Raw genomic sequence first — 12,888 nt, 5'->3', positions numbered from 1 at the left:
ATGCTTCAAGAGCTATCAAACGATCGACAACTTCCATGGCATTAATGGTGTGCAGGTCGGCATCCTAGGGACACTCCCTTAAATCTAATCACGTCCAAGCCACCGCCACTCTTCTGCTCCGCTTCTTCTCCACCGCGGCCTTGTTTAGATTCCAAAACGCAAAATATAAAATTTTTGTAAATCACTTGTATGGTATATTAAATATAGTTAAAAAATAAATCGCATTACGCAAATGGACTGTAAATCACGAGACGAATCTAATGAGCCTAATTATGACGTGATTAGATACTAAATTGCTACAATAATACTACAATAAATATGCTCTAATGATGGATTAATTAGGCCCATTAGATTCATCTCGTAGTTTACAAACGAGAGCTGTAATTAGTTTTATGATTAGTCTACATTTAATACTTCAAATATTGAAAATTCTCTTCCAAAACATAAAAATACAAAGTGATCTAAACATACCCCGAATTAACCTGCAGCAATTCATGCTCTGTTCTTGTCCGTGCTCCTCTCTCCACCGACGGAAGCAACTGCATATCAATTCCTTCCCACGCAAGAAGCAAGCAAATCCATCGGCTCCAAATCCCTGCCCCAGTGCTCCTTGTACTGCTCATCCGTCCCTAAATCAAGCACGAGAATGGCGTAGCTCTCCAATTCGTGCAGTGGTAGCAAGCATTTGGCTCCCCTTGTTCCAATTCAGCAAAGCAGGTCAATTACTGAAGCTTTTTCTCTATGCAGCGGAGACCATGGCGGCACCGGCAGCCAGCGCGCGCCACTCCAATGGGCGAGGAGTGCAGGGGACTCCCCGACGGCGACGTCGCCGCACGTCAATGCCGACAGCGTATCCAAGCTCTCCATCATCCCGCTGGTATTCCTCATCCTCTACGAGCTCTCCGGGGCCGTTCGGCACCGAGGATAGCATGGGCGCAGCGGAGCCGCTCCTTGCCCTCGCGGGCTTCCGGTTCAAGGCTTCAAGCTCCACGGCGAGCTCCATGGCCGCGGGACGCTCCACACGTTCCCCCTCCTTCATTGCCGAGCAAGTGCGGCCGCGTGCGGATTGCTACAATCGTGCGGACAAGAGGCCGGAGATGCCGTTCTCAGCCCTCGTTCTCAGCCCTCGCTCGTGGTCTCTGCGGCTGGCGGCGGACACATGCGGGCAGCCGCTAATGCCCGCGTCGGCACTCGTGGCTCGTGCGGACGCGGGGCGGGCAGCCGCACCCCGCCCCGCTTGCATCCATACCGGCCACATGCGAGCCCTCATCCGCCAACAAAGATGCCCCCGGCCTCAATGCATTTCGATGCTTTAATTTTGTCACAATAAACTAGCACAATGGTCCTTAATACTAACATTTCGTAATGCGTTCCATGAAACCAATTTCGACATGATGTCGTCGGAATGCATGCACACGTTGGCAAAATAATAAGCCGGTGAAGGTTCGACGATCAAGTGGAATGCCATTTGCATAGTCCAACCTCTTCCGGCAAGGGGGTTCGTGGTACGCTGCAACCTCCATCGTCAATGCCTCTCCATCTCCATGGATCATTTCTGGCACGAGCTGCCCGCAACCACCTCTGCACGATCTCCCTCCAGAATTCCGATCGCAATTTGTGGCAGGGCAAAAAGTCAGAAGACCACTGGCAATGGGCCCACGGCCGCCGAAGTCGGGCTCCCAAGTCGTGCCCCCAGCCAGCAAGGCCGTTGACCGGACCCAAGAAAGTCAACTTGCCCCACTTATGCTCCGCCAATGCCACAACAATAAACAGCCACTGACACGCCGGTCCCGCAATGAGGTGACTAGCTGTCGCCAGAGCCGGTCCCACTTGGCAGTGGCTCGTCTGGATACGTTTTGTCGTATGCCACGCGCAGGCGGCGATGGGGTGGGGCGGATATAGCTGTGCTGACGTTGCTAATCATAGTGGTCTCGAACTCGAATGTAATCAGTGTTCCCTCAAAAAAAAAAGAAGATGTAATCATCAGTGTGCTTGGCCAAGAGAATTTCTAAAACAGCCTCTTTTTTTAATGTCTAGAACCAGCGCGTAGAGCTGAAGATATATCATGCTCCACAGCTCCAGTCGCTGCCTGCACATGGAACACTCCACGCCGAGAGCAATGGCACCGGCAGCGGCAAGGTCGCGGCTGCTGCTCCTCTGCCTCGCCGCCGCCGCCGCCACCGCCGGCGTCCTCCAAGCTCGTGCGCAGCCTGACAGCAACGGTATGCCCAGCAAATCCCTCGGCCTTCCTTTTCACCACTGCATTGTCAACGGCATCACAGCGCAATGCGACGCGCACCATGCACGGCTGACGAGCTGGGGATCTGCGGTCAGGTTTCATCAGCGTAGACTGCGGCCTGCCCGGGACGGCGAGCTACGTCGACGACACCACCAAGCTGGCGTACGCCCCGGACGGCGGCTTCACCGACGCCGGCTCCAACCACAACATCTCGGCCGAGTACATCACGCCGACGCTCGCCAGGCGCTACCACAACGTGCGCAGCTTCCCCGACGGCGCGCGCAACTGCTACACGCTCCGCTCCATCGTCGCCGGGCTCAAGTACCTCCTCCGCGCCAACTTCAAGTACGGCAACTACGACGGCCTCGCCCGGCCGCCCATCTTCGACCTCTACATCGGCGTCAACTTCTGGACCATCGTGAACGTCACGGACGCCGACTCCGCCATCATCCTCGAGGCCATCGTCCTCGTGCCGGACGACTTCGTGCAGGTCTGCCTGGTGAACACCGGCACCGGCACGCCCTTCATCTCCGGGCTGGACCTGAGGCCGCTCAAGAGCACGCTCTACCCGCAGGCGAACGCGACGCAGGGCCTGGTCCTCTACAACAGGCTCAACTTCGGCCCGACCAATTCCACCGCGATCATCAGGTGAGACCAAAACGATCATCCGGGTCTGATCGGCCGAAAAAAAAAACTTCCAATCATTGATGATCAATCAGGTACCCTGACGATCCGCACGACCGAGTTTGGTTTCCTTGGGTCAACACCGCCCTCTGGAACTCGGTGTCGACGGCGCTGCGGGTGGAGGACATCGCCGACGAGGACATGTTCGAGGTGCCGACCAAGGTCCTTCAGACGGCGATCACGCCGCGGAACGCGTCCGACAACATCGAGTTCTCCTGGGACCCGGATCCGCAGCCCAAGGACCCGACGCCCGGGTACGTCGCCAACCTGCACTTCTCCGAGCTGGAGCTCCTGCCCGGGAACGCGTCGCGCCAGTTCTACGTCAACCTCAACGGCAAGCCGTGGTTCCCCAAGCCCTACTCGCCGGTGTACCTCGTCTCCGACACCATCTTCAACAGCAACCCCGTCCGGGGCTTCCCCCACTACAACGTCTCCATCAACGCCACGGCAAACTCCACGCTGCCGCCGATGATCAACGCCGTCGAGGTCTTCTCCGTCATCCCCACCACCAATGTTGGCACGGACTCCCAGGACGGTACGTGCTGCATTTTGTTTATTTTTTTTCCAAAACAAAAGGATAGTATGAGCAGAACACTAACTTGGACGCAATCGACAGTATCTGCCATCACGGCGATCAAGGCCAAGTACGGGGTGAAGAAGAACTGGATGGGTGACCCGTGCGTTCCCAAGACTCTGGCATGGGAGGGGTTGACATGCAGCTATGCCATTTCCAGTCCTCCAAGAATCACCAGCCTGTAAGTAGCTTAATTTGTACACAACATTGACTCAAAATATGCTAATGAAGAAGATGATAAACAAGAGTTTTTCTTTTTTTTACAAAAAATCGGTCTTTGAGAGGTGCCTAATCAACGCCCACAGGTAACATGGTGCCTCTCTGTCTCTCTTCAGAAACAGTAAAAAAATCCCGAGAACAAAAATGTAAATTAGGCGTTGTTGTTGTTAAACTAAGCTAGTGGGAGTTTATCTTTTTGCAGAAACCTGTCCTTCAGCGGTCTGAACGGTGATATATCATCGTCTTCTTTCGCAAATCTCAAGGCCGTCCAATACATGTACGTGTGGAGCGCTTGATCTATCCTACTCTCGTAGTGGATCTCTGAAGCAATTCACTTGACATCTCTTGTTCCACTTCTTGCAGAGATCTGTCACACAACAACTTGACAGGCTCGGTTCCTGACTCCCTTTCACAGTTATCTTCACTGACAGTTCTGTAAGTCTGAAACTTGCCGAATTTTGACTATATTCCTAGGCGTCGCGTTGGCTCATATTAGTAGCATTTGGTTCCTTTCAGAGATTTGACAGGCAACAAGCTCAGTGGATCAATTCCCTCAGGACTTCTCAGAAGAACTCAAGACGGCTCCCTAAATCTAAGGTCCACTCAATAAACAATCTCTCTCGGCTCTAGCAAACATGATATCCAACTACTACTTGACAGTTTGGGTAACTTAGTGCCGTTACTAACCATCTCATCTGTTTGTAGATATGGCGATAACCCAAACCTCTGCACCGACGGCAAATCATGCCAGACGACGAAAACGAAGAGCAAGCTCGCCATCTACATTGCCGTTCCTGTGGTTCTGGTTGTGGTGATAGTATCAGTGGTGGTGGTGCTCCTCTGCTTCTGCAGACGAAAGAAGCGAGGTGACACGCGTCAACTGTTCTACTGATTGATTTAGCTCACTCCCCATCCTGAACACGAATCTGATGCTGTACGTGATGATATGCAGGACCCTCGAGCAACTCTGTGAAGCCTCAGAATGAGACGCCGGCAAGCCATGCGCCGCCAGCAGGCGGCGGCTCGTACCCGCAGAGCTTGCTGCAGCTGGAGAACCGCCGGTTCACGTACAAGGAGCTGGAGAGGATCACGGAGAACTTCCAGCGCGTGCTCGGCCGGGGAGGCTTCGGCTACGTCTACGACGGCTTCTTGGAGGATGGCACGCAGGTGGCTGTCAAGCTGCGGTCAGATTCTTCCAACCAGGGCGTCAAGGAGTTCCTCGCCGAGGTAGGATGGGTTTCTTCAGAACCAATCATATTCATGGCTCTAGATAGAGATTCGTGACAAGAAACTTTTTGCATGAAATGTGACCACGTACTGGTCGTGATCGCCTTTTTTAGGCCCAGACCTTGACAAAGATCCATCACAAGAATCTTGTGTCGATGATCGGTTACTGCAAGGACGGGGACTACATGGCGCTCGTCTACGAGTACATGTCCGAAGGAAGCCTGCAAGAGCACATTTCAGGTGTGTTAAGTTGTTTAGCATGCATCTATGGACTTTATCAGCTTGCATGGTAGACTACAGCGCCAAAGTTTTCAAACTGCCAAACTGCTGACCCGGCCCACATGCAGGAAATGGCCGTAACACAGGATTCTTAAGCTGGAGACAGAGGCTCAAGGTTGCACAGGAGTCAGCCCAAGGTACTTGGTTAAGTCTTTCGTCTGCAGACAGTTTGTTATTGAAGTTTTGATTCCAATAGGTTTCTGAACACTCTGATGTGGCGATGTGCATGCAGGGCTGGAATATCTACACAATGGTTGCAACCCTCCTCTCATTCACAGGGATGTGAAGGCGGCCAACATCCTACTGAATGCGAAACTAGAGGCCAAGATTGCCGATTTTGGCTTGACCAAGGCTTACCGTGAGAACGACACTCGCATGTCAAACACACTCGTGGGTACACTCGGATACGTTGACCCAGAGTACGCCAACTCAGCTGCCCTTTTCCAGAAACACCCTTCACACAACTCCCATGCATCATCTCAACAACTGCTCATTGTTGACAAATGTGATGCAATTCAATCGTGCAGGTACCAAGCAACGATGCAGCCAACGACAAAGAGCGACGTGTACAGCTTCGGCGTCGTGCTGCTGGAGCTCGTCGCGGGGAGGCCGGCCATCCTGCGCGACCCGGAGCCGACGAGCCTCATCCAGTGGGCGCGGCAGCGCCTGGCGCGGGGCAACATCGAGGGCGTCGCGGACCCACGGATGCGCGGCGAGCACGACGTCAACAGCGTGTGGAAGGCCGCGGACGTCGCGCTCAAGTGCACGGCGCAGGCCTCGGCGCAGCGGCCCACCATGACCGAAGTTGTGGCGCAGCTGCAGGAGTGCCTCGAGCTCGAGGAGGCCCGCGCCGGCGCCGGCGGTGGCAGCGACGACCTGTACTCCGGTTACAACGCGTACGCCGCTGATGGGCAGTCCACTGACGTGAGCCAGACCAGCACCGGGTTTGAAGTGGAGCACAACTTTGGGAGGGTGCCAACGATGCCCACGGGTCCTGCTGCCCGCTGAAGAATTTGCTGCCCGTCTAGTCCGGATGCCGCTGTCTTATTTGTTTTTGTTTTTTTTCTTTAAAGAGATATTCGTGACCTTTTTGATGAAGCCGTTAAGTAAGTGCATATGTATAAATGTTCAGACATTTTAAGTTCGTTCAAATTTCTGTTTTTTCTCTCCTTTCAACACCACATGATTTTTGTACTACTCGCGTCTATTCTTCCCACAGCATGCTATTCTTCAGTTAGTGTATTTGCACCCCCCCCCTCCCTTCCTTTTGAGTGTTAACCGTACGTGCCATTTGAGGTCTTGAGAATTCTTGAAAAATGTTTATTTCTTCTTGCATATCCATGTAGTTGGAAAAATCTGGACTTGGTATCTCCCTTTCTTATTACAGCTAGTTCAATGATTTTTTTTTGCTTGAGGTACCTTCTGAACTCCAATTCCTCTTCTGACGGTTGTCTTTGTTCCCGCGCTACTTCTAGAAAACTTAGTCGCTCTGTTCAGCTGGTTTGTCTGCCAACCAGCCAACATTGTTTTTCTCTAACACCAAATCAACACCAGTCACTAGTTACCAGCTAGCAATACTTTTGTCTTACAATAAACCAGCACCAGCCACCAGTCACAACCAGTCAAACAGAGCGACTGTATCTCTTGTGCAAGGGCTAATTGTAGTTTTACATTTCCAATGTTTTGTCTTCTCCAAACTTTGATGGCTTTAGCCTTTAGCCATTCTAATCAGCTTATTATTAACATGCATGCGCAGAGCAGAAGTGCCCTTTTGCAGTCATCATCAAATAGTGTTGTCCTTGAAGTATATTAACCGATCTTCTAACAGCTAACTTTGTGGTCGTAGCCTTGTAGGTGAGTTCGTTGTCTGGTTGATGATGTATAAAACTCCAGTGTTGTACTCCCAAAGTTTGCGGTGTGCAATAGGTGAGCCAAGCAAATTGTGTACACAGATTATGGCATCAAGCAATATGCTGGGAAGATGTCCAAGCTATCCGCCGCGCAGCTTGTATAACTGACCAGATATTTGTAAAATTTTTAAAAATAACTAATTTGGGATAAAAAAAATATTCATACTCCAAGAAAGTTTCACAAATTGGACTCTCTGCGTTAGATAATCTACAAGAGCACAGAGATATTTGATTAACTAGCAATTCAAATATTCTAGTACAGGCACTTCTAGTCTATCTATAGATTAGAAGAAGTTGTAGACTGCCCTAGTCTACCTTTTCCTTTCAAGAGAAAATTATTATATAAATGAATAAATAAAAATAAAAACTACAGTTTGTCATGGAAATTCCACATGAAAAGTCAGAAGTTTAGAACAACCGAACTATGTGTACTGTGCTATCATGCAAGGCCGTCGACTGACTCAGTCAAGTCAACTCCACGGCCAATCCATGTGAACAGCCTGTTTCCTTCTTTCTCTCAATTTTTTTTTTGAGTGGTAGGATTCATCAAGTGATCCTGTAATGTCGTCGTTCCACTAGCTGAAAACACCACCCCTGCTCCTGCACATGGAAAGTGGATGCAAACGTTACAGAAGATTTGATCCGTTCATGTGATAAACAAGTTGGTCAAACAATAATTAAGCTTCCTTTTCTTTTGTTCGTTGTCTGTGACCATAGGTTTGGTTAGCTGGACGTATATGGAAGTCTTCGTCGCTGGATGCTGATTGGTGGCATGTGCGCACGTAGTGCAATGGCGGCGCCATCAACGCGCGGGGGGGCAATGGCGGCCCGGCCATGGTTGCACCTTCTCGTCGCCGCCGCCGCCGCCGCCGTGCTTCGCGTTCACGGCCAGGGCGCGCCTGACAGCACAGGTGAGCTCACCATTTCTCCCCTGGTGCTCTTACAGTCTTACTGCGCGCACCTTGCAAGTACGTACGATGCCGTGAGAACCATCGATCATCTCCGTGCGTTGCGCGGCGCAGGGTTCATCAGCATCGACTGCGGCATCCCGGAGAAGAGCAGCTACGTGGACGGCGCCACCAGGCTGCCCTACGTCTCGGACGCCGGCTTCACCGACGCCGGCGCCAACCACAACGTCTCCGCCGAGTACATCACCCCGTCCTTCTCCAAGCGCTACCTCAACGTGCGCAGCTTCCCCGGCGCGGCGCGCAGCTGCTACACGCTCGGCTCCCTCACGCCGGGGTCCAAGTACCTCCTCCGCGCCGTCTTCATGTACGGCAACTACGACGGGCTCGGCCGCCCCCCGGCGTTCGACCTCCACCTCGGCGTCAACTTCTGGACGACGGTGAACGCCGGCGCCGGCTCCGCGGTGCTGGCCGAGGCCATCGCCGTCGTCCCCGACGACTCCGTGCAGGTCTGCCTGGTGGACACCGGCGCCGGGACGCCGTTCATCTCCGGGCTGGACCTGAGGCCCCTGGCGGGCGCGCTGTACCCGCAAGCGAACGCGACGCAGGGGCTGGCCCTGCTCGGCCGGCGCAACTTCGGGCCGGCCGACGCGACGCTGGTGGTCAGGTACCCGGACGACCCGTACGACCGCGCGTGGACCCCGTGGGTCGACCCGGCGGACTGGTTGGAGATCTCGACGACGGAGCAGGTGGGCGGCTCGCCCATGGCGGCGCCGTCCGCCGTGATGCAGACCGCGATCACGCCCCTCAACGCCTCCAAGATCATCGAGTTCTCGTGGGACGCCGTGCTGAACCACGCCTATCCCACGCCCAGGTGTCAAACTACTCTGGTACAGGGCAGGGCACTGCGTGTTCTCCTCCATTGCTGCCTGAGCTCTTTGTGCTTGTGCAGGTACATCTGCATCTTCCATTTCGCGGAGCTGCAGAGTCTGGACGCGAACGCGACGCGCCAGTTCTACATCACGATCAATGGCAAGCCCTTCTACCGTCTCCCGATAACGCCCGACCACCTCTTCACCAACATCGTCTACGACAAGGTGCCCCGCTGGGGCTTCAACCAGTACAACGTCACGTTGAACGCCACGGCCAACTCGACGCTGCCGCCGGTCATCAACGCCGCCGAGATTTTCTCGGTCATCTCTACAGCAAGCGTTGGCACGTACGCACAGGATGGTAAAGTACATGATGATCACTCGAGAGATGTACACTTGAGAATGCATAGATAGAGCATGGCCTTACTGCTGCTGTTCTGTCTCTTGTTCCTGGAAATTCCAACAGTTTCTGCAATTACGGCGATCAAGGCCAACTATCAGCTAAAGAAGAATTGGATGGGTGACCCCTGCGTTCCGAACACTCTTGCGTGGGATGGGTTGAGCTGCAGCAATGACACTTCCGGTCCTCCTAGAATCACAAATGTGTAAGTTCAAATTTACAGCATGAGAATATCTGAAGTCTGATAGAAAAAAAAAAGAACGTATGGAATCTGAATTCTGAAACGGTGGATGTATTACAGAAATCTTTCGTACAGTGGCTTGAGTGGTGCTATAACATTGTACTTCTCCAAACTCACAAGAATAGAGTACTTGTAGGCATGAAGTTTCAAATTCATTTTAGCATTGAGCTTTACTGAATTAAAGAGATATTTGGCATGCATGTAATTTCTTTTTCAGGGATTTGTCGCACAATAACTTGACAGGCTCAATTCCTGACGTCCTTTCACAACTATCCTCTCTAAAGGTTATGTAAGTAAATATAGCCCATGCTGATCCTGTATATTTTATTACATACTAAACTCATAGTCATAGGAATTGTTTTTAAACGCATTGACGTGAATACTACCTATGTTTGTTTCTTTTTAGAGATTTGACAGGCAATCACCTTAATGGATCGATTCCGTCTGGACTTCTGAAAAAGATTCAAGATAGCTCCCTAAAGCTGAGGTTAATCCATCATTATTTGGCCGCTCATATGGTTTTGCCAACATCAACTGTTTCGTTTATGGCGGCTATAAAAAATTAACAATAAGTGCTTCTTGGTTTTGATAGGTATGGAGACAATCCAAACCTTTGCAGCAACGGCGATTCTTGCCAGCTCACAAGAAAGAAGAGCACTGCCGTATATATTGCTGTTCCAGTAGTGGCATTTGTGGTGGTTGCAACACTAGTACTACTGCTCTGCTTACTAAGAAGAAAGAAAGGTAAATTTCAGCATCCACTCATGAATTTGATGCTCAACTTGTCCATTTGTTAGCCACATTCCCTTTACGCTACTAGCTTCGCCAGAGAGCAGCGTGAAGCCACAAAACGAGGTGGCCGACGCGCGGCCACGCTCACAGAACGGCGGCAACGGACACGGGCTGCCCCAGCTGGAGAACCGTCGGTTCACCTACAAGGAGCTAGAGTCCATCACGGACAACTTCAAGCGAGTCCTGGGCCGAGGAGGTTTCGGGTCAGTCTACGATGGCTTCTTGGAGGATGGCACCCAGGTTGCAGTCAAGCTGCGGTCTGAGTCTTCCAATCAAGGTGTCAGAGAGTTCCTGACAAAGGTAACACAGTCACTCTGTTCGGCAGCTCCAACAACCTCCAGCCCAACAGTATTTTCTTCTCACACCACTCCAGCACCAGCTTCCAGCCACCATCCAGCCAACAATATTTTTCTCTCACACCACTCCAGCCACCAGCTCCAGCTCCAGCCCAGCAAACAGAGTGAGTGTGATCAGGTTCAGCCGGTGTACCAAGATAGTACACTGGAGCTGAAAAATTGTAGCTCACTTTGAAGAAAATGATTTTTTTTTCTGATCTCGTTTCTAGGCTCAGACCTTGACAAAGATCCATCACAAGAATCTTGTCTCCTTGATCGGTTACTGCAAGGATGGAGAGTATTTGGCACTTGTCTACGAGTATATGTCCGAAGGAACCCTGGAAGACAAACTTAGAGGTATGCCATTTCCCTTGTCAGAGCTCAGAAATTTCTCTCCGGAAACCTCTTTTAATTTGACGATCCTCGGCAGGGAAAGATGGCAAGGCTGGATCTCTCACCTGGAGACAGAGGCTTCGCATCGCACTGGAGTCTGCACAAAGGTAAGTATCAATTCAGATTATACTGGTCTGATCGACTCCGGCCGGCCGGTGCATGTAGTTGCTGACTCGCCGTCGATGATCCCGGCCATCCTGCATGGACGAACGCAGGGCTCGAGTATCTGCACAAGGCGTGCAGCCCAGCTTTCGTCCACAGGGACGTGAGGACGTCCAACATCCTGCTGAACGCGAACCTCGAGGCCAAGATCGCCGATTTCGGCCTGCTCAAGGCCTTCCGGCGCGAGGGCGACACCCACGTGTCCACGGACAGGGTGGTCGGCACGCACGGCTACCTCGCCCCCGAGTACGCGGCGGCGCTGCAGCTGACGGAGAAAAGCGACGTGTACAGCTTCGGCGTGGTGCTGCTGGAGGTGATCACGGGGCGGCCGCCGATCCTGCGGTGCCCGGAGCCGACCAGCGTCGTGCAGTGGGCGCGGCAAAGCCTGGCGCGCGGGGACATCGAGGACGTGGTGGACGCGGGCCTGCCGCGCGGCGGCTACGACGCCAACGCCGCGTGGAAGGCCGCCGACGTCGCGCTCAAGTGCACCGCGCAGGCGCCCGCGCAGCGGCCCACCATGACCGACGTCGTGGCGCAGCTGCACGAGTGCCTCGAGCTCGAGGAAGGCCGCCGCTTACCCTTTTCTTGCAGACGAAAGGCGGAGCAGCGCTAGGCTGCGCCTTTTTCGGAGCTGCCTCATGACATTATTCTTGAAGTTCCTTTGGTGACGTTGTTTTGTAAGATGATGAAGTGGAATACAAATGTTTTTCTCATCAGACGTGTTTACTCTTTTCTTTTTCGAACTGAAACGTCCTGCCCACAGGGTTCAAAATTTCGCTGAAATTTTGGCAAAATTTCGCGAATTTCGGTGGTGGTCGAAAGAAAAATCTGAAATTTTGTAATACACTAATACATGTGCTATATAACTTTAGACTCATGTTTTCTATTGTTCATATTGCATATTTTTCTATTCCATAATGTGTATTCATAAATCACACTAATAGTTGTTTAGATCTAAATTTTTTTAGAAAAAAACATACTTTATGTGCTAGTCTCAAAAAAATTTCGATAATTTCGGTGGTGGCCGAAATTTTTGCAAAAACAAAATTGAAAACCCTGCCTGCCCATCTCGGTTGTTGGTTTACAGGCGGGTTCTGTTTTTGCTCGATATTTTCATATGGAACTCCATGGTCTTAGACGAGTTTTCACGAAGGCTGTGGTTTCCACCAGATATCAAACATATATGGATTGAGTTGTGATACAAAATAAAATCTATCGCAATTAGATAATCATAAATATGTATTTTAGAGTATGTGTTTAAAAATTTTATAAAGATAAAAGAGAGCATGAGATATATAATTATAATTATTAGCTATAAATTCTAATTAGCTCGTGCAGGAGCACGGGTTGATAGGCTAATAAACTCTAATTATAAAATTTTTTACGCAGACGGGTGCTAATTCGCTAGACGAATCTAATAAGCCTAATTAATTTTTGATTTGCTACAATGATGCTACAGTAAACATCCGCTAATCATGAATTACTTATCCTTATTAGATTCTGTCCAGATATTCTGCAATTAGTTTTATGACTAATTTTATTTATAAATAGTAAAATTCTCTTTAATGTGATAAGATTAAAGTTTAACCCTCCTGAACTATTTCTAATTAGCGAGCGCTCGCCGGGAGGCTTCCCAGGGATCGATCTGGGACAACA

General features: G+C 51.1%; 2 protein-coding genes across 2 annotated transcripts; both read left to right on the top strand.

Annotated features, from left to right (window-relative positions):
- The first annotated feature begins 2,095 nt into the window (after positions 1-2,095).
- Positions 2,096-6,381, top strand: LOC120664865 (putative leucine-rich repeat receptor-like protein kinase At2g19210). Its single transcript, XM_039944239.1, has 13 exons — positions 2,096-2,222; positions 2,335-2,887; positions 2,959-3,458; positions 3,540-3,678; positions 3,919-3,993; positions 4,080-4,151; positions 4,233-4,313; positions 4,422-4,582; positions 4,669-4,943; positions 5,057-5,183; positions 5,291-5,359; positions 5,455-5,641; positions 5,750-6,381. Exons 1-13 carry the CDS (start codon positions 2,096-2,098, stop codon positions 6,228-6,230), a joined length of 2,847 nt encoding a protein of 948 aa, XP_039800173.1. The 3' UTR covers positions 6,231-6,381.
- A 1,535-nt stretch (positions 6,382-7,916) lies between these two features.
- Positions 7,917-11,985, top strand: LOC120664866 (senescence-induced receptor-like serine/threonine-protein kinase). Its single transcript, XM_039944240.1, has 11 exons — positions 7,917-8,043; positions 8,155-9,270; positions 9,376-9,514; positions 9,611-9,682; positions 9,768-9,839; positions 9,957-10,037; positions 10,143-10,294; positions 10,380-10,642; positions 10,908-11,034; positions 11,108-11,174; positions 11,284-11,985. The coding sequence occupies exons 1-11, from the start codon at positions 7,923-7,925 to the stop codon at positions 11,843-11,845; spliced, it is 2,772 nt and encodes a 923-aa protein (XP_039800174.1). The 5' UTR covers positions 7,917-7,922; the 3' UTR covers positions 11,846-11,985.
- The last annotated feature ends 903 nt before the right edge of the window (positions 11,986-12,888 follow it).

The sequence above is a fragment of the Panicum virgatum genome, chromosome 3N (genome assembly GCF_016808335.1).
Source record: "Panicum virgatum strain AP13 chromosome 3N, P.virgatum_v5, whole genome shotgun sequence".
Lineage (NCBI taxonomy): Eukaryota > Viridiplantae > Streptophyta > Magnoliopsida > Poales > Poaceae > Panicum > Panicum virgatum.
Note: the sequence above shows the minus strand (reverse complement) of the source record. Positions and strands in the feature narration are given on the sequence as shown.

Excerpts from the sequence above, each read along its gene's own strand:
- LOC120664865 (XM_039944239.1), top strand. The coding sequence starts at position 2,096 with ATGGAACACTCCACGCCGAGAGCAATGGCACCGGCAGCGGCAAGGTCG. Across the intron at positions 2,223-2,334 it reads TGCGCAGCCTGACAGCAACG|GTTTCATCAGCGTAGACTGC; the intron begins GTATGCCCAGCA and ends ATCTGCGGTCAG. Across the intron at positions 4,944-5,056 it reads TCAAGGAGTTCCTCGCCGAG|GCCCAGACCTTGACAAAGAT; the intron begins GTAGGATGGGTT and ends CGCCTTTTTTAG.
- LOC120664866 (XM_039944240.1), top strand. The coding sequence starts at position 7,923 with ATGGCGGCGCCATCAACGCGCGGGGGGGCAATGGCGGCCCGGCCATGG. Across the intron at positions 9,683-9,767 it reads CTCACAAGAATAGAGTACTT|GGATTTGTCGCACAATAACT; the intron begins GTAGGCATGAAG and ends TTTCTTTTTCAG. Across the intron at positions 10,038-10,142 it reads GATAGCTCCCTAAAGCTGAG|GTATGGAGACAATCCAAACC; the intron begins GTTAATCCATCA and ends TGGTTTTGATAG.